General features: G+C 39.0%; 1 protein-coding gene across 4 annotated transcripts in view; it reads right to left on the reverse strand.

Moving 5' to 3' along the window:
* Positions 1-270: 270 nt before the first annotated feature.
* Positions 271-23,946, reverse strand: part of tmem184b.S (transmembrane protein 184B S homeolog) — a 47,716-nt gene continuing 24,040 nt past the window's right edge. For 3 of the 4 annotated variants that reach the window (XM_018261253.2, XM_041561653.1, XM_018261254.2), the window contains 8 exons: positions 21,371-21,536; positions 14,409-14,499; positions 10,960-11,035; positions 10,541-10,632; positions 9,898-10,067; positions 8,781-8,975; positions 5,592-5,615; positions 271-2,270 (listed from right to left, as the gene is read on the reverse strand). In XM_018261253.2, the coding sequence (XP_018116742.1) occupies positions 2,032-2,270; positions 5,592-5,615; positions 8,781-8,975; positions 9,898-10,067; positions 10,541-10,632; positions 10,960-11,035; positions 14,409-14,499; positions 21,371-21,536 (1,053 nt within the window). In that variant the 3' untranslated portion in view covers positions 271-2,031. The remainder of the gene's footprint in view (positions 2,271-5,591; positions 5,616-8,780; positions 8,976-9,897; positions 10,068-10,540; positions 10,633-10,959; positions 11,036-14,408; positions 14,500-21,370; positions 21,537-23,946) is intronic. The other variant, XM_018261255.2, reaches the window with a different exon arrangement.

Below are 23,946 nucleotides of genomic sequence, written 5' to 3' on the forward strand. Positions count from 1 at the left end.
TCAAGACCCAAGGGTGGAAGGACAACACATATTTTCTGTTACTTCTAAACAGAGTGGTTATGTATTAAGAAGGAAATCGAGAGTGGTTTGAGAGCACTCATAGTATTTTCTGAAAGCAACGCACACAGTTCCTAGTGACCATGCAAGGCACATGGGTTTAGAGCAATGTTTGCTGAATCCTGCAATAAGCAATTCTTAGGGCTATGTATTGTATAAGCAAGTTATGCACAATACTATAATATTCCCTGAGAACAAAACGGGAAGCAAACATACTAAAGCAGTTGGTATTTGTATTATACTTATGTATACACACTCTCAAGTGCAACCATTAGTTTGATAGCAGAGGCCAAGCCATGACCAGTGTGAGAGGCTCTGAAACACAAACCTCAAATAACTCGGGTCATTATTTCAAACTTAGTGTGGAAAAAAAACCAGCAGGATAGCAGAATTTAATGTCAAAGAATTCAGACAATGCCACTGAGACAGTGATCTTCAACATGTACCTCCTCCATTTTCAGCATTGTTGGAAAGTGCAGTGCAGCAGTAGATGGGGTACAATAGACGGTTGATCATTCCCTTAAAGGAAAAGAAAGCCTATAAAAGGTAGTATTTCCTGAGAGCCCGTCCTCTCCTCACCCATTGGCCACTCCAACTCTACCCAGTTGTATTTACCTGTTGAGTAGTGCAGTTGGGTTGGAGGGTACCTTATCATGCTACATGTGTTGGACCTGTTATCCAGAATGCTCAGGACCTTGGGGTTTCCAGATAAAGGATCTTTCTGTGATTTCGATCTTCATACCTTAAGTCTACTAGAAAATCGTGTAAACATTAAATAAACCCAATAAGATGATTTCGCAACCAATAAGGATTAATTAAATCTTAGTTGGGATCAAGTACACGGTACGGTTTTATTATTACAAAGAAAAAGGAAATAATTTTTGACAATATGGGTTATAATGGAGTCTATGGAAGGTGGCCTTTCTGTAATTCTGAGCTTTCCGGATAACTGTTTTCCAGATCCAGATCCCATACCTCTAAGGAATTTTCACTTGCAATGTGCCCCTCAAACCTGTTGCGTTACTTTTACTTTTAGCAGCAGGTAAGAAAAATGATGCAGATTTGTAGAAGACTCCACCCTGCAAATACTACCTTTTATGTGCGGTTCTCCTTTAAACCTATCATGGTTTTCTGTTGCAGCTGACATGCTTTGATGTGTACTAAAGAACAAGCAATGACTGCAGAAACTGTCCTAAGAAGGCTGCACAGATCAGTAATGGAGGATACCAGACTAAAAGCTATACTGGTATTATTTCCCATGATCCCTTGCACTGTAAGAGGGAGATGTAACAACTAATCCCTGGCAAGAAATGGTTCTGAACCACAAAACAACATGACCTTGCAGCATCTGTGGGGCATCTCCTCATAACTGTAGCACACAACACAGAACACATTACCCAGCATACAGTATATAGCTCATAAAGCAAAACAATCTAACTGTTGTGGTTGTACCTTGTAAGTTTGGTTTTTAGGATCATATTAATTTTTAGTCTGTGTTCAGACTATTAACATAGTTATGACATAGTCACAATATCTACATAGAGTATTCAAGGCTCTATTCTAATATTAGCCCACGTTCCTTTTGGCCTGTTTTAATACAAGTCCATATTCGTGTTGGCCTGACAACATAGCAGAGATGTTTAGCCTTTTTACACAAACATCAACCTGTTATCTGGCATATCCTACTGGACTGAATAAATTCCGGGTTTTTGGGGCACAGATTTGAAGGTAGAAAGATTAAAAGAACACAAATAATAAGATTCGCCACTGCTGGGAACAGAACAGAACAGAAACTCTCTGCAACCAACCTAAATAGCCAAAGATTCATAGAACTTCTGTTATTAACAGTTACTGGAAGTCCATCCAGGAAGGATAAAGGAAAAGGGACAACAATTCCTTGCAGAGCTACAGATTGTTGGTTGGCTGTTCTTTCTTTCTCTTTCAGTCGGGAGTCAGTCTGTTTCATCTTCCCCATCAGAACTCATCGTCAGAACTCAGAAGCAAAGTCTTCTCTGTGTCCCGAGCTCCTGATACACTCTGTGATCTAGAAATTATCTGTCCATTGCGCCAGCTCGTGCCTTGTTCTAGAGTAGATTGCTGGGTGTACTGCTGGTATGCTGGAGAGAAGTTGTGGATGGCATCTTGGACAATGTCATGGGGATTCATGGTCTCTTTCAAGCTGCTCGAGATGCTCTTCATTGGGGCACAGCGGCCTGTGTGAGAATACAGGAGTTACATACAAGTTAATGTATATTGTTGTCTACTACAAATACTACTAATACTACTTCTATAAAAGGCCCATCTAATTATATTCTAGCCTCTGAACAGAACATATATGTACTTGGATATAGAGCCTTTTCATTTCCTGGCATTACTGCTACTTTAAATCCAAACAACACATCATTAAAAATTTTAAATTAATTTATAGTATGCTCTAGAATATTCAAAGCAACTTTTCAATAGGTCTATGGTTTTCATTATTTATTTTTTAGGGTTAAAAGTAAACAAAAAGTCTTAGACTATGAATGTCTACATCATACTAAACGTTAATTTAACTAAAACAGGGCTTGGCTTTACCAGTGTCTGTAAGCATTGCCCAGGTAGGACATGTTACATACAGTTGGGTCCATAATATTTGGACAGACAATTTTTTTTTCTAATTTTGGTTCTGTACATTACCACAATGAATTTTAAATGAAACAAATCAGATGCAGTTGAACTGCAGACTTTCAGCTTTAATTCAGTGGGTTGAACAAAGAGATTGCATAAAAATGTGAGGAACTAAAGCCTTTTTTTTTTTTAACACAATCACTTCATTTCAGGGGCTCAATAGTAATTGGACAAATTAATAAACTGAAAATAAAATACATTTCTAATACTTTACTGGCAATGACAGCATGAGGTCTTGAACTCATAGACATCACCAGATTCTGGGTTTCCTCCTTTTTAATGCTCTGCCAGGCCTTTACTGCAGCGGCTTTCAGTTGCCGTTTGTTTGTGGGCCTTTCTGTCCACAGTTCAGCCTTCAACAAGTGAAATGCAGCTCAATTGGGTTCAGAGCAGGTGACTGATTGACTTTTTTTAAGATATTTTTTTTTTTACCAAAGTCCAATCTAGCCTTTCTATTCTTGATGCTTATGAGTGGCTTGCACCTTGCAGTGCACCCTCTGTATTTACTTTCATGCAGTCTTCTCTTTATGGTAGACTTGAATATCGATACGGTTACCTCCTGGAGAGTGTTGTTCACTTGTTTGGCTGTTGTGATGATTCTGTGATCATCTACTACTGTTGTCTCCGTGGAAGTCTAGGTCTTTTTGCATTGTTGTGTTCACCAGTGCTTTTTTCTTTCTCCAGATGTACCAAACTGTAGATTTTGCCACTCATAATATTGTAGCAAATTCTTGGATAGGTTTTTTCTGTTTTTCTGTTTTTGCAGCATAAGGATGGCTTGTTTCACCTGCATGGAGAGCTCCTTTGACCCCCCCCCCCCAGGGCTTTTATCTGCTTCATTGATGACATAACGAAGGAATTGCCCACACCTGCCCATGAAATAGCCTTTGAGTCAATTGTCCAATTACTTTTGAGCCCCTGAAATGAAGTGATTGTGTGAAAAAAAGTCTTTAGTTCCTCACATTTTTATGCAATCTTTTCGTTCAACCCACTGAATTAAAGCTGAAAGTCTGCAGTTCAACTGCATCTGAGTTGTTTCATTTAAAATTCATTGTGGTAATGTACAGAACCAAAATTAGAAAATAAAAAGTTGTCTGTCCAAATATTTATGGACCTGTATACACACACACACACACACACACACACACACATTTGTTTGAAAAGCGAATACCTGGTCATTGTAATGTCCCACTAAAAATGATAGAAGCACCCTTATATTACTTTATTGATGTACTTTTCATGCCCAAGAAAATTATTTCCAGAGAGTGATTATGGTGTAAGGCTAGTTTTCTATCTGCCAGACGGCCAAGCAGGGATATAGGGGGAAAAAAAAAAAAATCAGAAAACGCATCTGTTGCAAGCACAGATACTGACACTAATAGATTTCACTAGATTTTGTGGTCATGGAAAATTTAGACGTGCCATTTCTATTTTTACCTCTATGTGGGAAAGTTTAAACAATACAAATACTGTCAAGTATGCAGGCCAAACATGCAACAAAAATGCAAACAAAGCCACTCCCTGCCAGAGTCACAGTGTGCAGCCTTCCAGGTAATGTTAAACTCCAGAAACGGAACTAGAGGGGGCGGGCCCTGGCGCAGGACGCGCAGCCGGGCCCCCGCCCCCTCCGTACACCCAGAACTGGCCCGGGAATATGCGCCGCAAAGTGGCACGCGGACTGCCGGGGGGCCCTGAGGGGGTGCGGGCCCTGGCCCGCTCGCACCCCCTGCTCCCCCAGTAGTTCTGCCCCTGTTGAACTCCATCTCCCAGAACCAACACACTCTCAGTCTTTAGTTAGGAGTTGCAATTTCACATGAACTGGAGGCCTGCAGGAAGCCCTTACTTTATATGGGGGAGGGGAATCACGGTGTCGGTTTTAAAGGAACAGTAACACCAAAAACAAAGTGTTTTTGGGTAAGGCCAGACGAGGAGATTTTGTCGCCTGGCGACTTATCGCCACGTCTTTTGCGCGACTATCTCCCCGAACTGCCTCAGCGTCTTTTCCCCATAGGCTACAGCGCAAAATCGCCTGCGCTAATGCACACGCGGCGATGCGTTTTCAATAGTCGCCCAAAGTTACCTCAGTGAGGCAAAACAAGGAAGTAAAAATGTTTTCCCCTTCCCACCCCTAATTTGCATATGCAAATTAGGATTTGGTTCGGTATTCTGCAGAATCTTTCTCCAAGGATTCAGGGGTTCGGCCGAATCCAAAAAAGTGGATTCGGTGCATCCCTATAATATATATATCTCAAGTAAGTGACAGCAGCCCAGAGTATGTGCAGTCAATCAGCAGAATTGGGCATAGATTATTAATGTTAAATGTTTTAAATTGCCTTGGGCCACATAAAAAAAAAAACCAAAACATAATGAGAAGCATTTCTAGCCCCCTTCTTTATTAAGCTTTATGTCTCAGTTAAAGTGTTATTATTAGAACTAATAATAATTAATAATTGTTATTACAGGGCTTTCCATGCTACTACTACACACAAATGCTGCAACACATCAGTTACATTTAAAAACATGTAGATCTTAGGATATTTGAGGGCAGTTTGGCCTTTGAATGAGAGATGCAGTAAGGATGTCCCTAACTGATGTTGGGGTACAATTATCTTCTCCAATTTGCCTGTCCTAACAAGGATTATCCTTTTGCATCATATATGGTTTCAAACATTTCTAAAAAAAAAAAAAAAAAAATGAAGTCAAGTACTCTCACCTATATAAAGGTTTGAATCCCTGCTTGTGTGTTCTTGTGCATAAAATGACTGCACAGTGGCATACCTACCAGCTTTTCACACAGTAAAAGGAAAGCAAAGTAGCTTGTAACATTATCTGAAAAGCATAAGCAGAGACAGAGCCATACCTACCATATGGGCCATAGGTTGGAACAGCTTCCGAGCAGAACCAGGGCAAAAGCAAGAAAAAGGGGGAAAAAAGAAAGAAAGGACAGGTAAAGAAACAGAAAGATTACACAGTGGCATGTAACAGGGATAATCCCTCACTCATCATCTGAGGATCGCAAGCTCATGCATGGAAATAAGATCCACATGATCCCTCAATTCCTTGTCATGAGCCAGCACAGAGTCATCCCTATCAACACATTGTCAGACTGCAAACAGGAAAATACCCATAAATAGCCTGAGTCAAACTCAGATCTCCACTGCACTTCCACCACATGCCTGCTGAGCAGGAATGGCTGAGAGCAGCCATTGCCAAATTACATTTTGTAGCTTCTTCCTTTGTGTGTATTGGGGGGGGGGGTGTGTGTGCGTGTGTGTGTGTGCGTGTGTGTGCATGTGTGTGTGTAGGTAGGTATGTATGTATTGTTAAGCTGGCAGTGAGGTCATTAATACTTATGTGTTTGTAGTATTGCTTGCTTCCTCCCCATAGCTGCTAGCCATATAAGGAATCAAAGCATATTCAGTATCCTTTTCTGCAGAACAGTTGAACTACAGCTGAAGGAATGATGGACTTGTGTAGTTCACAAACGTAAATGATTACACATCATGGAGCAGATTCCTCAATATCTTTTTGTAATTGATCATGATAATTATACATCAATTAGGCAAACTTTGCATTTGCTGGAAAGGGTGGCACTGGCATTACTGAAATAGGTTGCACTCTTGTTATGTCACACTTGAGGGCACTCTGGGGCTTGAAACATGTTGTGTGATAAATAATTGCTCCTCTCTGATTTTATATTAGTCACTACATAATAGGTGGAACATGGAGGGGGTTGATGTGCTGAACAACAATGCGACTTGATTACCAAATTGTGGGGTTGGCCCCTTCACGGGGAGCTCAGGGGTTGAATATACTGGATATTCTTGGAACTTTAATAGGAGGACCTAAAGGTGCCCTGCCAGGTGATGGAAGGCAACAAAGTGTGCACCTGACTGTAAACCTTTTACTTAAAGGAGAAGGAAAGTCTTCTTGCACTTGGGGGTGCCGAATGTTAAGACACCCCAAAGTGATTGTATTGACTTACCTGAAACCCCGGGCAGGTGCTCCTATCAGCAGAAAACTGCACCAGCCCAGGATTATTCTAGTGAGCACCACGGAGTGATCCTCTTCCGTCTTCCTCTTCCTTCGTGCGGCTGCACATGCACAGTAGAGCGAAAAGCCGAACTTTAACTAAAAAGTTGTTCTACTGCGCATGCGTCTGCCCCGGGAAATTTGAAGAAAGAAGAAGCCTAACGTTTGGCAACCCCAAGTGCAAGACGACTTTCCTTCTCCTTTAAGTCTTATACAAAGCCAAGTTTTGCCCAAGTCTTATGACCCATGAGAAAGCCTGGTGTTACATTTGACAGAGGGATGAAAAGTTTATTAGCATAAAAAAAAAAACATATTTGCATAAGCTGTCCCCACAGGAGTAGCTGGGAGGGGCATTTTTTTTTTTTTAAAGCAAAGTCAGTTGTTTTCAACTAACTTTCAATTTCTTTTAAATAAGTGGTACATTACATAATGCAAATGTTTTAGGTGGGTTGTAGTTAATATGTACTTAGGGGTAGATTTATCAAAAGTCAGATTAGATGTTTTTCACGATTCAAATTTGTATTGCACCCAAACTCACATATTCGAGATATATTTTTGAAAACTTGAATGACTGGTATTTATTAAGCAAAAAAAAAAAAAATTCAAATGTAAACATTTGCCATCTAAATGCTGGCAAGCCATGTAGCAGTTGAAGTTTTTGGATGATTTGTGTTTTTTTTATCCGAAAACGTTATCAATTTGAGTTTTTAGGACATAAACCCGATCAATTCAATCGATATGAGTTGACATGAACTCGATCATTAGAGATTTTTCCCCTGTCGTTTTTCATTCGAGTTTTTGACACTCAGATTTTTTCATGAATACCAAAACATTCGAAATTCAAGTTTATCCAAGGTAGACAAACCCTCACACAACTCACAAATTTGATTCTTGAAAAATATGCCCCTTAATATACTACATAAATCAAATCTAGCATTATATAACCAATACACCTGCTTCTTTAGTAAGTCTTAAAATCATAGTTAGGGTGTTTGAAGAGGCGATTTCACAACATATTCCCAATATGCCTGAGGGAAGTGTAAGGGCTATATTAAGCAACAGAAATGCAGTTAGTGCGATACCAACTAGTCATATGTCACGTTACTGTGTTTGCATAGATCTGCCATAGTTCAATAACCTGCTGGTAGGATAATGACATTCTGGTGAAATTCCCTAGTGTGCAAGTGCGTAAGAGTGCAAGTCAGAGACTGAGGTGAATGATGAATCATTTCCGGTGTTTCATTTCCCTTGTAAAGCAGAAGGAAACAATGTAACTTTGTAAATTTCCCACTAGGTGTCAGTAATGCAGTAACATTTAGAAATAATCTGGATTGCCTGTACCTGACATAAATCTCTAAAGAGCCATGCACCATGATAGAATCAGGGAGTTTTGACTGTAGGTAATCATGTAGGTAATCATGTATAGATACTTTACTGAACCATGTAAATGCATTGCTATATATATTTGAAGGCACTTTAGAGTTCCATGGCATATATAAAAGCCCTTGCCCTGAGCATTTATATGGTCATGGAAATCTTTTAGATTTCACCATAGGCAGGTAGATTATTCCCTATACTTTTTTAACATCACTTTCTTTTAGTCTAATGGAAGCATCTTGAAATATGGAATAAAGAGCTAACAATTTCCCTCCTCTATAACTACGAAATGCTTTCCACAACCATTCTACAATTATCAGAAGCTAGCAAGTTATTGACATTACTACAAAGGAGTCTTGGAATGGTTTTAATAAGACCATGGCTAGTCAGAAGCAGCAGGAGCAACCGCTTAAGGCTGCACATGCCTGTAACAAGAGATACCATAAAATGTTGATGGCATAAGCATTCCCCCTGTAATGGCCACAATTTAGCAGTAAAGATTTTACAGCAATCCTTTATGGGAACTTACATGGCACGGGGTAGCAGGTTAGGGACTTTTATATGAGCCTAGAGTTCTGAGGCATACTTGCAAGATTTACTAGATGCTACTTGTAAAGCTGTACAGGTGAGAACACTATACTTACCCTGGGCATCCAGACGCTTGTCTAAGTAAACCTTGTAAGTAAAAGCATAGCGTAAAGCAATAGCCGCAAAAAACATTTCCACACAGATGATAAAGTTCTGGTATCCAGCAGCCACTGTTCCCTCTCCCACAGACACCTCTGCAGAGTCAATTTTGGGGATGGCTCCACACTTCTCCATTATGGCTAGTAGCATTCCTAAAGTAGAAGAGAGAGGCAAACACAGCAACATTCATTATCACTTGTCCAAATGATATGTCCACTGTAATAAGCCAGGTTCTGTTCATTGTGATCCTCCCAATCCATCTGACCCCTTTACAACAAATTCTCTGATATTCACATGCATGAAAGTAAGGTTCTCCCTATTATATTTTATGGAATGCCTAGGTCTCATGGTACTAATATGCAATTACCTTCCAAAACCTACACCTATATAGGGAACATACAGTATACATTTTAAAGACTAATTTACAGCACTTTCAGCAACCAACAGATAATATAAGATTGAGTGGCCCAATGTCAATATGAAAGCTTTTATTGATTCTGGAAGGTCTTGTTCGGTTTTTATGTGCACCAGGGTCACTAATGTGAAAAGTGCTCTAAAGAGACACCCAGCCATTTTCCCCGATACAATTCAATATTACAAATGATATATTTGCATAGAGGCATCTCCTAGTGGGTGTTGGGGCTTACAATTAAGTGGCTGCAGGAAAGCTAAAGGGCTCATGTTTTCAGTGACATTTTTCTCAATATTTCAGATAACTGCGTAACATCATATAATGGCAGTATTTCCAGGGTCTTTATGCTGCAGGCTTTCCACGGAACAAAAGTAGTATGTACATTATTTCTGCTAGGCTTTTGCTATTGTTAAACCAATCAAAGCTGCTCTTTTAGTAACTTCTCTGCAATAACTAAAGAACAAAGTGTCAAAACAATATATCCGCTCCCCATTGGTTTACTCCACTCATTATTCTCTTCAGAAAGTAAAATAATTCTTTATTTATTAGAGCCAAATAATTAAGGGAAGATAATATTAGACTGCTTGCATAAGCTCAGGCCAAGAAGCAATAAAGGAAGGCTCTTCACTTTAAAGTAGGCTGTGGGTTTTTGTGCGACTCACCTTGCCAGAAGGACAGAAAGATGACGGATTTCACCATAAAAAACTTGAGAACTGGGCTGTATGGGTTGAGCAGCTCCCTTGTGGCGAAGTAGAAGAGAAAGAGAGCATAGAGTGCCAAACTGACGGAGATGTTGTAGATAATGGTCACATAGAGGTAACCACTTGCCACACTGAAAATATAAAGTTCAGCATAAATCCTCTCTTACAGGAATTATAGGAATGAGTCCTGAAGCATTTGACAGTATATCTGTTGACAGCACAGAAGTAAGGTCTAATGTTTATTGTTGACTGGTATATTCTTCAAAGACAAAGACAGGAACTTTGTTGTGGTATTTGGAGAATGCAACAGAAGAACATGGCTGCTAGAGGCACTGTTATATCTCTACCATGGCTCCCGGGAGAGTGACAATAGGCTGCACACAGTTTCCTGCAAATCACGGTTTAAGCTTATAAGGGTTAATAGTAAAGTAACATACTATATGGTATCTTAAAGGTGAACGAACCTTTTAAACACAAACAGTTGCAACTTTTTACCAGTACGAGTGCTATAGCTTTATGCTGTCTAAATAGCGCAGCAGTTTCTTCTCTGTTATTAGGATATTATCTAGCACTACAAGCAACAGTATACAAACAAGTAACTTACTTAAAATCGCCATCCCTGTACTTCCCAAAGGCCTGCAGAATCACGGTTATAGCTGCCATTAGTGGTTTCACTACACAGAACTGCAGAGTAGCCTGCCAGAGAACAAAAAAAGAATGTGTAAGACCCAGATGGACTGTTTTTCAAATAGCGCAAGACTTCAATTCCGAAACCAATCTACAAGGGAAATCTAGCAAATGCAAAAAGGCTGTGCCGGCATGGAAAAAAACAAGAAAGCTTGTGCACTATCCCTGCTATCGAATATATACTTTATATGACCTCAGAGTAAGGGCATTGTAACACAAAGCATTGAAATTATTTTATATTGAACTCTTTATATTGCTATTAGATAAACACAAAAGAAAAAGGGAAACAAAAGACAATCCAGGGGCCCTTGTTAGAGACTTGATCAATTTACTTACCTGTTTACAGAAACGCAGGAAGCCAATAGAATAAGTCTTTCCCCAGAGGCAGCACGTACCATACATACAGCTGGACCTAAAATTACAAAAACAGGGCATATAATATTACTACATGTGTATAGTAATAAAGGCGTTTGTACCTGAACTATGTGAAATGTTCAGTAATAGGTATTAAAAAAAATGATTTATAGGATTTGTAAAAGAGACTTTTTAAAAGTTATATAAGAGAATATATTTCAGCCACAAGACTCCTTATAGCTGTAAGCACGAGTGGTTTTTATCTAAATGTGAGAACTGCTGTACAGGCCGAGGGTATGATAACCATAAAGTGTTATTAAATCATACACTTTTATTTATTTATCATCTTGACTTTAGGTCAGTGAGAATCGTGTACAATTTGCCAGCATTGGCACATTCAGGGTAGACATGGCAGAAAAAACACCAGAGATTTGCCAAGTGAGTGATAGGCTTGTAATCCTTTATTAAAAAAAAAATTAAATATAAAATTGCTTGAGGTACTTTCCTAAGAGTACAGCCACACAGGACTGTTTCTCGGACTGTGGGTAAACGCAAACCTAAAATCAGCCCCTACGCTCCAATCAGCTTTCTGATGCGTCTGTATCCAGAGCCACTCTGTCTGGCTTGTAGTGCATTTCAGGTAAACTATACTCGAGAGAGAATCAGCATTGTGTGGACATACCCTAAGCATTTTCGCAATCTACAATTTTCTTTTTTTAACTGCCAATATAATAAAGTTTGTAACAGTGCCACACGTCTGTTAGTTCCTTTGACTAGAATGGAGAGATAAACCTTCAGAAGGAAAACAGAGAAGTGCTCTGTTGTTGTTCTGCTCAGGAAAGAGATCAGAAATCTCAGATGGCATTTCACATCTCTTTCTTGAGAACTGCAACATCAGAACAGTTCTTGGTTTCCTTCTGAAATTTTTCTCAAATAGTAGTCAGAGAAGGTTGCAAGGTTACATTACAGCAGTAGTTAAACAGCTTACCGTAATAGCTTTGAAACTGGAAAAAAAGCTAATTGCAAAAGTACTTATGAGAGCACCCTGGGTCATTTTTTAAGGTTTACATATTCTTCAAGTAAGAGTTGAAAATCACATGACTTGGAGAGTGTAGAAAGGTCCATAAATATCAGGAAATATGCAAACATTGGGGATAGACTACACTAGAAACATTGCAGTTTGGCATCAGACAGACTCCATCCTACAAGTTGGATGTAGCTGCGTGGGTTAAAAAACTAAGGGGACGGATAAAAAAATCAAATGTGTAAAAAACATGAAAGCTTTGCCATCTGACACGACTATCAGAAGGAAATGCTGCATTTGCATATGATGAAATAAAATCTGAGGTCTGCCTTTCTTCTCCTTGAAATACATTGACTGTTGGATGTAGATGCAAGAACACAACACACCATCCCACTTTATCAGATCGGTTTTACATTATTGCGGTAGGATGCCACAAAATCTTGCGCTGTCACAATACAAGATTTGAGGATCAGATAAAGTCTGACCCACAAAATCTGATCAAAAGCCCTTCTGTAGTTTTGCCCTTTAAAGGAACAACTTAAAAATTCTACAGTACTAAAGTACTGTAAAACCCAACGGGTGAACTTTTTGCCTATTGAATAACAAATGTAAATGGAATATGCTTGAAATTAACCTAGGAGTATACTTTGCTTCCAAGGTTCTGAAAAAATTACTTCGTTTTAAAAATAAGGATTTTCACACAGTGCCTGCATGAGAAAACATATGGTTAGCTCTCAGTCTTTACCTTATAAAAGCAGCAGATCCTTTATGTTTTTATAGATTTCATATAAGCTTCCTTACATTGGAGTAAGAAACTTTCTAAATACAATCAATTAAAAATTCAGCATTGTTTCTGAAATAATCAAGTTGATGTTCACTATTCCTCTGTCAGCATCTGTTTCTCTTCATTCTGTCTTCATGCAGCAGTTGGGTGTCTGATTAATGATCCAATATATCTTATAGGGGGACTCCCTTTCCTAGCAGATGTATTAGAGCTCACTCAAATAACGGATTCCAGTACAAACTGCCTTTTACACAAATTCTGCATGTAGAGAGACATGATATCTAGTGATTTAAATAGATTGAGCTCTAATACATCTTCTAGTCAAAAGGAGCCCCCCCCTATAAGATATATAGGACATAACGGACAATAAATATCGGACACCCAACTCCTGAATGAAGACAGAAAAAGGAGAAACAGATGCTGAGAGAGGAATAGAGAAGATAAACTTGATTATTTCAGAAACGGTACTGAATTATTAATTGATTGTATATATAAAGTTCCTTATTTCAGTTTTCTCAAGCGGATATCACACATTCATTATCGTGATAGTTCCCCTTTAAGGGGAAATCTGCTAAACCCTAATTAGACAAACGTAGCCAGTTCCCTGGAGTGCTCTCTGATCTTGCTTTCCCATGTGTTGCACAGATAAAAGAAGAACCTGTAAATATAAATTATATGGTGGGACAGAGGACACCATTAAACAAGTGATCCCTGCAAGGAATGTAGCTCTAAATGAAATGGGATTATTTGACAAATAGAAACTGTAGGGTGGTCATGCCCCTTACATGTGTGATTTTCTTGTTGCCTGAATGAAAAATGTGGATTTTTCAGACAAACTAAAAAGGATACGGAACTCTGATTTCAGTGTGTAATCACCTATTAATGACTAAGGCTGAGGGGACAATGCTCTCAGACTGTTTTTTTTTTGCTGGCTGAAAGAAGCGAGTTAGCTCCCTTCCCCAGCTCCATTCAATAGCACTGAAAAGAGCCATCTCTGCTTGCATGCAGGCAGAGAGAGTGAAGTGGGGGTCAGCCAGAGAACGCAAAAACAGGCATTTTTGGGCCGACCTCTGCTACGTGTGCCTGCACGCCAGCAGAAGCTGCACTTTTTAGTACAGATTAACGGAGCTGGAGGAGATTGCTTCTCTCAAGATGCAAAATAATACAGGCTCAGAGCAGCAGATACAACTCTCTGTATGCCCTCAGCCTAAGAGATTTACTACCCATATGATGCAAACATTCTTTATGCATTTAACGATGGAAATCAATGTACAGTAGATCCTACATTCAAGATGGGCATACACAGAGACCTGCTCGTTTGCGGATTATGCCAAACTAGCGGATCTCGCCCCCATATGCCCACCCTAGGGCCCAACGATTGGATCATAATGTAAGGAATACAGGAAGGCATCAATGAACAGATATCAGGGAAGCCTGTCGGAGGGCCCCACACGCGGCCAATAAGCTGCCGACTAGGTCTTTCTACATCAAAATCTAGTCTATATATAATGATTAATGAAGCAAAAAGGTGTTTTCCTATAGACTCTCTCAGCTGATTTTGGCTGTGAACAAAGCAAGTCAGGGAGACAAAGATCAGCAGCAGGTAAGACACTGAATACTCACTCAATAGGCTTCCCGCGGATCTCTGTCATGATGTTGCTTTCACCCCCAAGGTATTCATAACAAAGGCTCAGGAAGTTGTAGATGACAAATGCTGCAGAGGACATGTAGCACAGTAGTGAGAAAGCATGCGATGTCCACAAGAACTTTTATAGCAAGGTATTTGTTTTCACGATGATACACTGCATGCAGAGATCACTTCAAAGATACACCCATACTAATCCCTCTTCCAATCTTGTATGTGTAAAGGTAGCCATTTGAAGGCACCCAAACATTGGCAAAGACAAGTAGGACAAGATTTCACCGTTTTACACTCAGTGCATTCTAAAGAAATCGGTGTTTTAACATTGTATACATACAAAATGCTGCACACCATTGGCAAAATTGATGTTTTCTTTTACTGTATAATGCTATAAAATAAATGATACATGGGAACATTTAATTCAAGTCACTTTTGAATATATTGTATGTGTTTACTCTACACCCCACAGAAGAGGTGTGTGTTCACTGCCAGCCAAAGTAGTTCATTTGTATTTAACAAACAAAACAAACTGGTCAATTTGCCTGCTACCAGCACTATCTACTCCGTTTCTGTCTGCAGCCATGTAACCTGCCACAGACAGGGCAATGGAAAGTTAATTTAAAGCTAATGGCACATACGAGTTTTCTGCCTATACGTCTGGTAACATGGCACAAACATTTAGGCCATCCTTTAATAAGAATGCGGTTATACAACTCTCAGTTATTGGGAATTAAAGTGAAGACTGATTTATGAATTCCCTGGGCTGGTGCCATATGAGGGAAAATAATTGGAGAGACAAATAACATATTTATAGTTTTCCCTGTCCTTTAAGGGGCTATTTACATAATAAAACAAAACTGAATTCTAAGCAACTTTAGAGATTTTGAAGTTACTTGTAAATGTTTTTAAAAGCTGTATCTATATGTTCTTTCTAATTCCTGATGGGAAGTAGTCTAAATGTACTTGCACACCCTGGCCTTCACAGGAAACGATACCCTGGTGCACAGCAATGGAGGAATCAGCCACCTCACTTTCAAATAGATGCAAGAAAATCACTGGCACACAGGTAATGCCTGCAGGGTGAATGAAACCTTGCTTAAAATTTATTGCAGCATGCAACGTTTCGCAACCCCCTTTATCAAGAATGCTTGATAAAGAGGGTTACCCCTGAAACGTTGCATGTTGCAATACATTTTAAGCAAGGTTTCCCCCTGCCAGCATTACCTGTGTGCCAGTGATTTTCTTGCATCTTTCTAATTCCTGCACTGCTGGCTCAGACTACATCCACAAAACTGAACGAATGTTGCAATAGTCAGCTGCCACTAGTCAAGACTCTAACGCCCTTATGTAATAAAAAGCACTACGTTTGCCAAGGAGCAGTAACTCAAAGCAACCAATAAGAGATTTGCTTTTAAACAGGTGACCAGCAAATGCTACCCGCTGATTGGTTGCTATGAATTACTGCTCCTGGCCAAATTTAGTGTAGTTTATTACATTACCCACTAAGGCTACTGCCACACGGGGGACAAAAACAGTCTTCTGAAATAGGAAGTCCAAAATCATCCTGTTGAAATGTGCAGGTCGATTTCTATGGCCAGCAGCCTTGTCTTCTTTTTGCATTCGGAACTATCTTGTTGGCTCTGGCGTGAACCGTGTGGCACTAGCCCAAATCCCACAAAGACTTGCATGTCCTGTGAATAACATACTTGTAAAGGATGCAAGGAATTTTGGGAACTGAAGTCTTGACAGAATATAAAAGATCAGCATCAGTTCAAAGCTTACAATGAAGGATTTCATAAAACTATCATAACATGGGGGAAAACTACCCGTTATATAACTATAGGCAGACAGTGTGAGCGAACCTCTATGGGACGGATAGGGTATCTCACAGTATTAGAGAGAATTTTTAAGAAAAAAAAAAAGCAGAGCAGTTCGTATTCCTGTGTCCTAGCTATGGAACGCTGTAACTAGCTGTATGCGCTTAATTTTAATAGCACATGATGCAGTTTCACATTTGCTTATCTCTGCTGACAGTGACTGGTGGGAAAGGTGAGGTGGGCAGATAGGAATACAGTATCAAACTAGGGGGAAAACAGTGTTTACTAATATGGTTTACAATAAATCATCAGGAAGCCTGCTTTATCTGCACATCTTGTTTATGCATACTAATAGGAGCTGTACTTTTCCTTGTGAAATTACGGAGCAAAAAAAAAAAAAAAAAAATGCTCTGTTCTACAGTTTCTCAGCCGTTCCCTTAGATGACCCTGCTTAAGTCTGGGACTCAGCTTCACATAAAAAAGAAGTGGTTTAAAACTAAATATGCACCTTATTGGAATCCCTATTGTTTATTGTTGGAACACATTTTTTTACTGTATAGATACTGGCTATGGTTTCTGACACAGGTTCAGAAGACCTTTAGCAGCTAGCAGTCATTAATGAAGGTAAAACGGTTCAGGCTAAACTGTTAGGGGCCAATATAAATGGGCATATAATGGAGTGTCAGGGCTGAGTGATCAGAGTAAAGCTGGCCATAGATGAGCAGATTTTAGCTTCATATCCAACAAGTGATCATTCGTCGCAATCTTCCGACCTGCCACTACCGATTCAGATTATATAAAGCAGTACAAGAAAAAAATCAGATGATTTTCTGGCTGTGACAGCAATTGTATGAATGTTATGTCTGACAAATTGTAGTGACAGTCACCCATTGATATTGTCAAAAAAGGCATTACATGCAGAGATATTATAGTTGGCCGACAGCAATCTTCTAACCTGTCCGACAGACTAAACAACTGATTGCCATTGCACAAAAATGGTCAGGATGGTCCAAACAAGGTCTGAATCATACAAAACTAATTTTCCTATAACTGTACCTTTGCATCTATGGCCAGCTTAAAGGAGAAGTCAACCTGGACGGGGAAAAAACCCTCCCCTGTGTAGGCCTCCTCCCTCCCTACCTGCCTCCCCCGGGCAAATACCCCTAACTTGTTACTCACCCCTCGACGCAGGTCCTCTGCTGCTGAGTTAACGGGCGCCATCTTCTCCCGAGCGCTCTTCTTCCTGCTTTGACCAGCATTTTTTGGTGCATGCGCAGTACGAGGGATTTACCGGTAAGGATCTTCTGCACTTGCGCCGAAAGTCACGAAATTTTCGAAAAAAAGATCGTAAACGTCATGACTTTCGGCCTCATGCGTGATTGGAGCCATTTGCCGGTACGGAGCTACTGCGCATGCGCAAAAAAAGCAAGAAGAAGAGGGCTCGGGAGAAGATGGCGCCCGTGAACTGCGCAGAGGACCTCCACTGGAGGGTTGAGTAACAAGTATGGGGCATTTGCCCGTGGGGGCAGGTAGGCCGGGAGGGAGGAAGGCCTACACAGGGGAGGGGGGTTGGAGGGTTTTCCCCATACAGTTTGACTTCTCCTTTTGGTTCACCTTTGGGCTAACTTATGTCATAGAATGGCCAACTCTAAGCAACTTTTCAATTGAGTTTTATTATTTCTTTTTTAAAGAATGATTTGCCGCCTTCTTCAGATTCTTTCCAGCTTTCAAATGGGGGTCACTGATCCATCTAAAAACAAATGCTCTATTAGGCTACACATTTATTGTTATTGCTATTTCTATTAGTCATCTTTCTATTCAGGCCTCTCCTATTCATATTCCAGTCCCATGTTCAAATCAGTGCATGGTTACTAGGGTAATTTGGACCCTAGCAACCCGATTCTGAAATTGCAAACTGGAGAGCTGCTGAATAAAAAGCTAAATAAGTCAAAAATAATAAAAAATGGAAACCGATTGCAAATTGCAAACTATGTCAAACTAAAAGTTAATTTTAAGGTGAACAACCCCTTTAAGAGTAAAGTGAGCGAGTAAAGGATGGGTATAGGTTTGGGGCAGGCGACTGTGAAACAGGAAGAATATGAATAATGAAGCAAAGGGTTTGGCATGACTGTTGGCTCAAGTAGTACAGCCGGCAGCAGATTATCAGCCATATGTATGAAAGGCACGCCTGTTTACAAAGAAGACCTTTTGCACATATCCTCGGCTTCTGATAACTCCCTGGGGACCGAGGATACAGAATGGCTGCTAGGCAACAGAATGATGACATATATTCTATATATTTACTGGTGTTCCCATGGCAGCATGACCACTAGATGACACCTGCCCTGTGCAGTCTCAAATCCCTTATCTATTATCATCTCTTGAAACAGTGAATATTCATTGGGTGATACATGATGATCAGGGATACAGGCGCTGTGGTAATAATCCAATATCACATCTCATGAAAATGTCAGTGATAAATAACTCTATCCTGATGCTGACCGCTACATTTCCATCTGCTGAAATCTCTTGAATCGTGTTAATAAGATGCACCCGTTATTGTTTTCCCTGGGCTGCCATCTTTGATTTCCTCACTACCATCTCTGAGGAGTTAAGTTTGCCCTTATCTGTGATTGACCAGTGCACAGCCGTCTTTATCTCTTTTGAAATGAACCAGGCCCGGATTTGTAGGAAGAATGTGAAGGCCTGAGCCTAAGGCGGCAAATGTGTGAATGAACGCCCACATGGTGGGGGAGGAGGGTCCAGGTATGTAATTTCTGGCCTAAGGGCACATAACTTTGAAATTTGGCTCTGAATGCAATAATCATTTTCAGGACAAACGGAAGTTCATTCTGATCGGCAAACACTGGCTAGACATAGGAGCGAGATATTACACAGTCCCACTCTTGGGACTCAACACAGAGTTTAAAGGAGCAAATGAAAGCCTTTTAAAAAGGTATATGTGCAAACTGGCAATACTATGCATGGCCAACACAGTCATGGAGGGGCTTACTCAGGGGTTTAGTTTTCCTTTAACTCTGATCTTGGAGACAATTTGTATTTTCTGCAATAAATAGATGTTGAATATGCTTTCTGCAATACAATGGCCAATAAGCCACGACACTTAGAATTTACTTCAGAACTGATAATGAAGTTTTGTCACAGATTTTCAATTGGTTTTCACTGGGGCATGTGAGGCCATCAGCTTTATTGCTGCTAGGGAACTAGTGTAGCCTGTGCTTTGTCCTACTGAAATCAGAGCTCATGCCACACCGAATACATGGACGGCAGCAGCTTCTGCTTTTACTTCATCCAATTTATTTTGTCTTAAGGAAAGTGACTGTGTATCACATGCTTCTCCTGTGCTCGCTAACAACAATAACCGCTCTGACTTCTGCCAGCACAGAATCCAAACAGATTATCTTTCCACTGACCTAAAAACAAAACTGAGCCAGAAAAGGAAAATTGTGTAGGATTTCCCCCGGTATTTGAAATTTGTTTTTGTCACTTTTGCTTCCAAAACTCAGGGAGGGGCAGAAGCGACAGACTGAGATGCTCTTGATTGAATGTGAAACTTGGCCAAATGAGCAGATGTATGGCCAGCAACATGGTTAAGCGAAACAACTTACTTATTAAACAGCATAAGTCACTGAATCAAGGCCTCAAGTTACCCTATGGCCCACCCTGGCCCACAGCAACCAATAGACTTGCTTTTGTTATTCTTCCTGCAGTAGTTTAAAACTAGTTGCTGATTGGCTGCTATGAGTTACTGCAAAGTCCAAACACTGGTGCACACAGAACAAACGCTTCTGCCTAGGTGCTGTTTATGGTAAATCATAGATAGAGCAAAAAACCGCACTCACAGGACTTTTTAAAGGTGCAAAATCAAAAAATTATGTTTATTTCAACGTTTCGGCTGTTCACTTAAGCCGTCATCAGGAAGTGAAAAACACACAAACTAACACTCCATTTAAAGATCCCCACTGGCGCCAAAACCTGCTGTATGACGTCACAAGTGGGTGTGTATGATGACGCATATGTGTTTTGAGTCATCATACACACCCACTTGTGACGTCATACAGCATGTTTTGGCGCCAGTGGGGATCTTTAAATGGAGTGTTTGTGTGTGTGTTTTTCACTTCCTGATGACGGCTTAAGTGAATAGTCGAAACGTTGAAATAAACATTTTTTGATTCTGCACCTTTAAAAAGTCCTGTGAGTGCGTTTTTTTTTGCTCTATATATATACAATAAATGATACAGTTAATTATAACTGCCTTGTATAAATATGTTCCCTTTTCGAACAGTTAATTGAATTAATAAAATACACACAGAGATGGTAACTAGCATGCAGACTGATCAATATGATACAAAACACAACTTTGCCTATGATTAAATAATGACTGTAGCGGTTGCTGCACTAATAAACTTTGCATACTACTTTACTTGGAGTATGGGATTGCAGGTTACAATAAAACTCTTAAAATAAAGTAACCACAGAATGTAGAATAAATGAAATAAAATTTCTCCTGCATTTTACGCTGTCCCCTGGGAAATGTAAAATCAGGGTTCTACTTTCTACTGTATCTATGTTCATTTAGAAGAGTAGGAGTTGTCATAATAGTTGTTCTAGAAACTACTCCCCAGTTCTCCAGTGCAGCGGTTAAACTGCCATGACTAAAATAGAATGCTTGCATTGTGAGGAACTGAGGGAATGTATTTAGAAATTTTTAAAGAAAAACAAAACCCCTCTTTTTCCATAAACTGATTCCATGGTGTCGGTGTAAAAATAAAATTAAATAAATATGTATTATTGGCAGTTTAATTCAGTCTTATACATTTTTTTTAAAAAAAGCCAAATTGAATGAGCCAGTCAAGAAGGGGGTATTTTTTGACTAATTTAGCTGTGAAACACCAATTACAATGTGGTCTTGGTCTCTAAAACTGAAATATCAGATTTTTTCTTTTTTGCTTTCTATACAATTAGTATTTAACACTTCCTCCAGGTACATATTTCTCAGATGCTACACTATATGGTAGGTATCAACAGTCTTCCGTGTACCTAAATATATTACTGCTCTGTAGGTTTGTGCTTGAGAGCCAGGGCAGGCGAAAGCAAACACTTACCTTCATAGCAATCCCTTACTGTGTCAAAGTAAACATAGTATTGATCATTAGTGAAGAAGAGGAGGCTAAGCCAAGAGTCAAAGGCATATATTGGGACAATGAAGAGGATCCGCACAATGTGGCGCTGTTCATTGGGACAACTGTAAGAGCGCAGGTGCATATAGATCTAGGGGAAATAATGAAGAAAAAGACATATCATTATAGAGCATTTTACATCATTCTACATAAAATCAAAATTGGTCTATAGAAAAGAAACGGAATCAAAACAATAAAAGAAACCCCATTTCCAAATGATTCTATTTGTATGGGCCTTCGATAAACTGGAGTACAAAGGTAAACAGTATTTTTATCAACGATTATAGGCATTTGCATTAACAAAGTACACAAAGGTGTCTCTACACATGCAAAATTACACCAGTGTATAATGAGTTCTAATACAGTACTATCAAATCAGTGAAAAGTAAAACACTTTGGCACAGCAACTACTTGACTTTATGAAAAAAAAAAAAAGGACCATTTTGATGTATTTGAACACATGGTAGTGTCCCGTAACAGTTGAGGCAATTGAGAAGGTCTCTCTCATAGCAAGCAGTGTGGATCTTGTAGCTTTACAGGATTCTAAAGCACTGCGTATCTTGACAGCGCTATATAAATAAATGATGATGAGATTATAAGTGAGTGAACTGGATTCCCATCTGGCAGGAACACATGCCACATGGTTTAATCTCACACTGGATGTATTCTGTTTTAAGTATTAGCATTTGAACCTCCTTAAAGGAAAACTATACCCCCAACAATGTAGGTCTCTATAAAAAGATATTGCATAAAACAGCTCATTATGTAAAACCCTGCTTCATGTAAATAATCAATTTTCATAATAATACATTGTTTTAATAGTATGTGCCATTGGGTAATCATAAATAGAAAATTGCCATTTTAAAAAATAAGGGCCATCTCCTGGGATACTAGGATTCATGGTGCACACAAACAAAGCAAGAGCACACTCATGCTAGGTCACATGAGCCAATTAACAGACAGGATTCTTTCTTTTGCTTCCACGCTTCTTCCTGTTACAGTTAGAGTTGTAGTATTTCTGGTCAGGTGAAATGATGAATTGGTGGTTCACGGCAAGTGATGTAAAAGGGCAATATTTATACCAGTTTGGCAAGATTCTTTAATTTGATATAAACGAGCTGTTGCTTAAGTATTTATTTTGGGGGTATAGTTTTCCTTTAAAGTTACCTTTTTAATATGGCCTTTGTCCCTTTCTGAACAGCAGTGTTAATGTTAGTTCTTGCTTATATTTCTTTTACTACTAAAGAAATTCCCTTATGATTTGTAATAATCTTCTCTGCTAGAATTATATATAGGTGATGAGTCAAAGTAGGCTTTCATGGAACCGATTCAAATTTTACTTGCACAAATATTTATTCCTATAAATAGGATGGGTTACCCATAAACTTTAATGTAAAGGTTTTGAAGTGGCCAAATAACTCAGAAACAAGGGTAAAATGCTTGCTTATTTGTACTTGTGTTTATAAAGGAATGTGCAGGAATACTGCCATTGCAAAATGAACCTCTTCTATTAACAATGCAAAAGAGTTCTGATTTCATATACAGGCAAATGATCTATTATTTAAAAACCGTTGCTCAGAAAAATGTAAAATCAATAAATTAAACTATAAACTTAATTTTTTTTTACCAATTTACTTCTTTACCCTTGATAAGACAGTGCCTTTTATGGGATATAAAGCAAGTTCCATAAATTCATGTTGATGGCAAAGCAATTCCGAGACAAGCCTTATTGACGAAAAAAAAAAAAAAAAAGGTTGCAAGCATTTTGGATAATAGATCACATGGTTGTGCTTCTATACTTTTCTAGTTCAGTGCCTTGATCTGCCTCGCCAACCTTACTTATCTTCTCACTGTTAAATCGCACATAGGCATTTCCACAACATAAGGCCTATTGTGCACATTGGCTGTCATATTAATGTTCCTAAGAACCTTCCCAGCCTTCTGCAAGTCACCATGCATTTTATTAAAAGGTACTGGCAAACAAGATACTTAGGCTGTAAAGCTCTATGGGGCAGGGACCTCATTCCCACTTACCACTTAAGCTCTTTGTCCGGATATGAATTCTGTGTATATTTATTAGGGATGCACCGAATCCAGGATTCGGTTCGGGATTCGGCCTTTTTAAGCAGGATTCGGATTCGGCTGAATCCTTCTGCCTGGCCGAACCATATCCAAATCCTAAATCTCCACCCCTAATTTGCATATGCAAATGAGGATTCGGTCCAGTATTTTCTTTCGCGAAGGATTCGAGGGATATATATATATATATATATATATATATATATATATATATATATATATATATATAGAGATATATATATATATATATATATATATATATATATATATATATATATATATATATATATATATATATATATATATATATATATATATATATATATATATATATATAGAGATATATATATATATATATATATATATATATATATAGAGATATATATATATATATATATAGAGATATATATAGATATATATAT

The sequence above is a fragment of the Xenopus laevis genome, chromosome 4S (genome assembly GCF_017654675.1).
Source record: "Xenopus laevis strain J_2021 chromosome 4S, Xenopus_laevis_v10.1, whole genome shotgun sequence".
Taxonomy (NCBI): Eukaryota; Metazoa; Chordata; class Amphibia; order Anura; family Pipidae; genus Xenopus; species Xenopus laevis.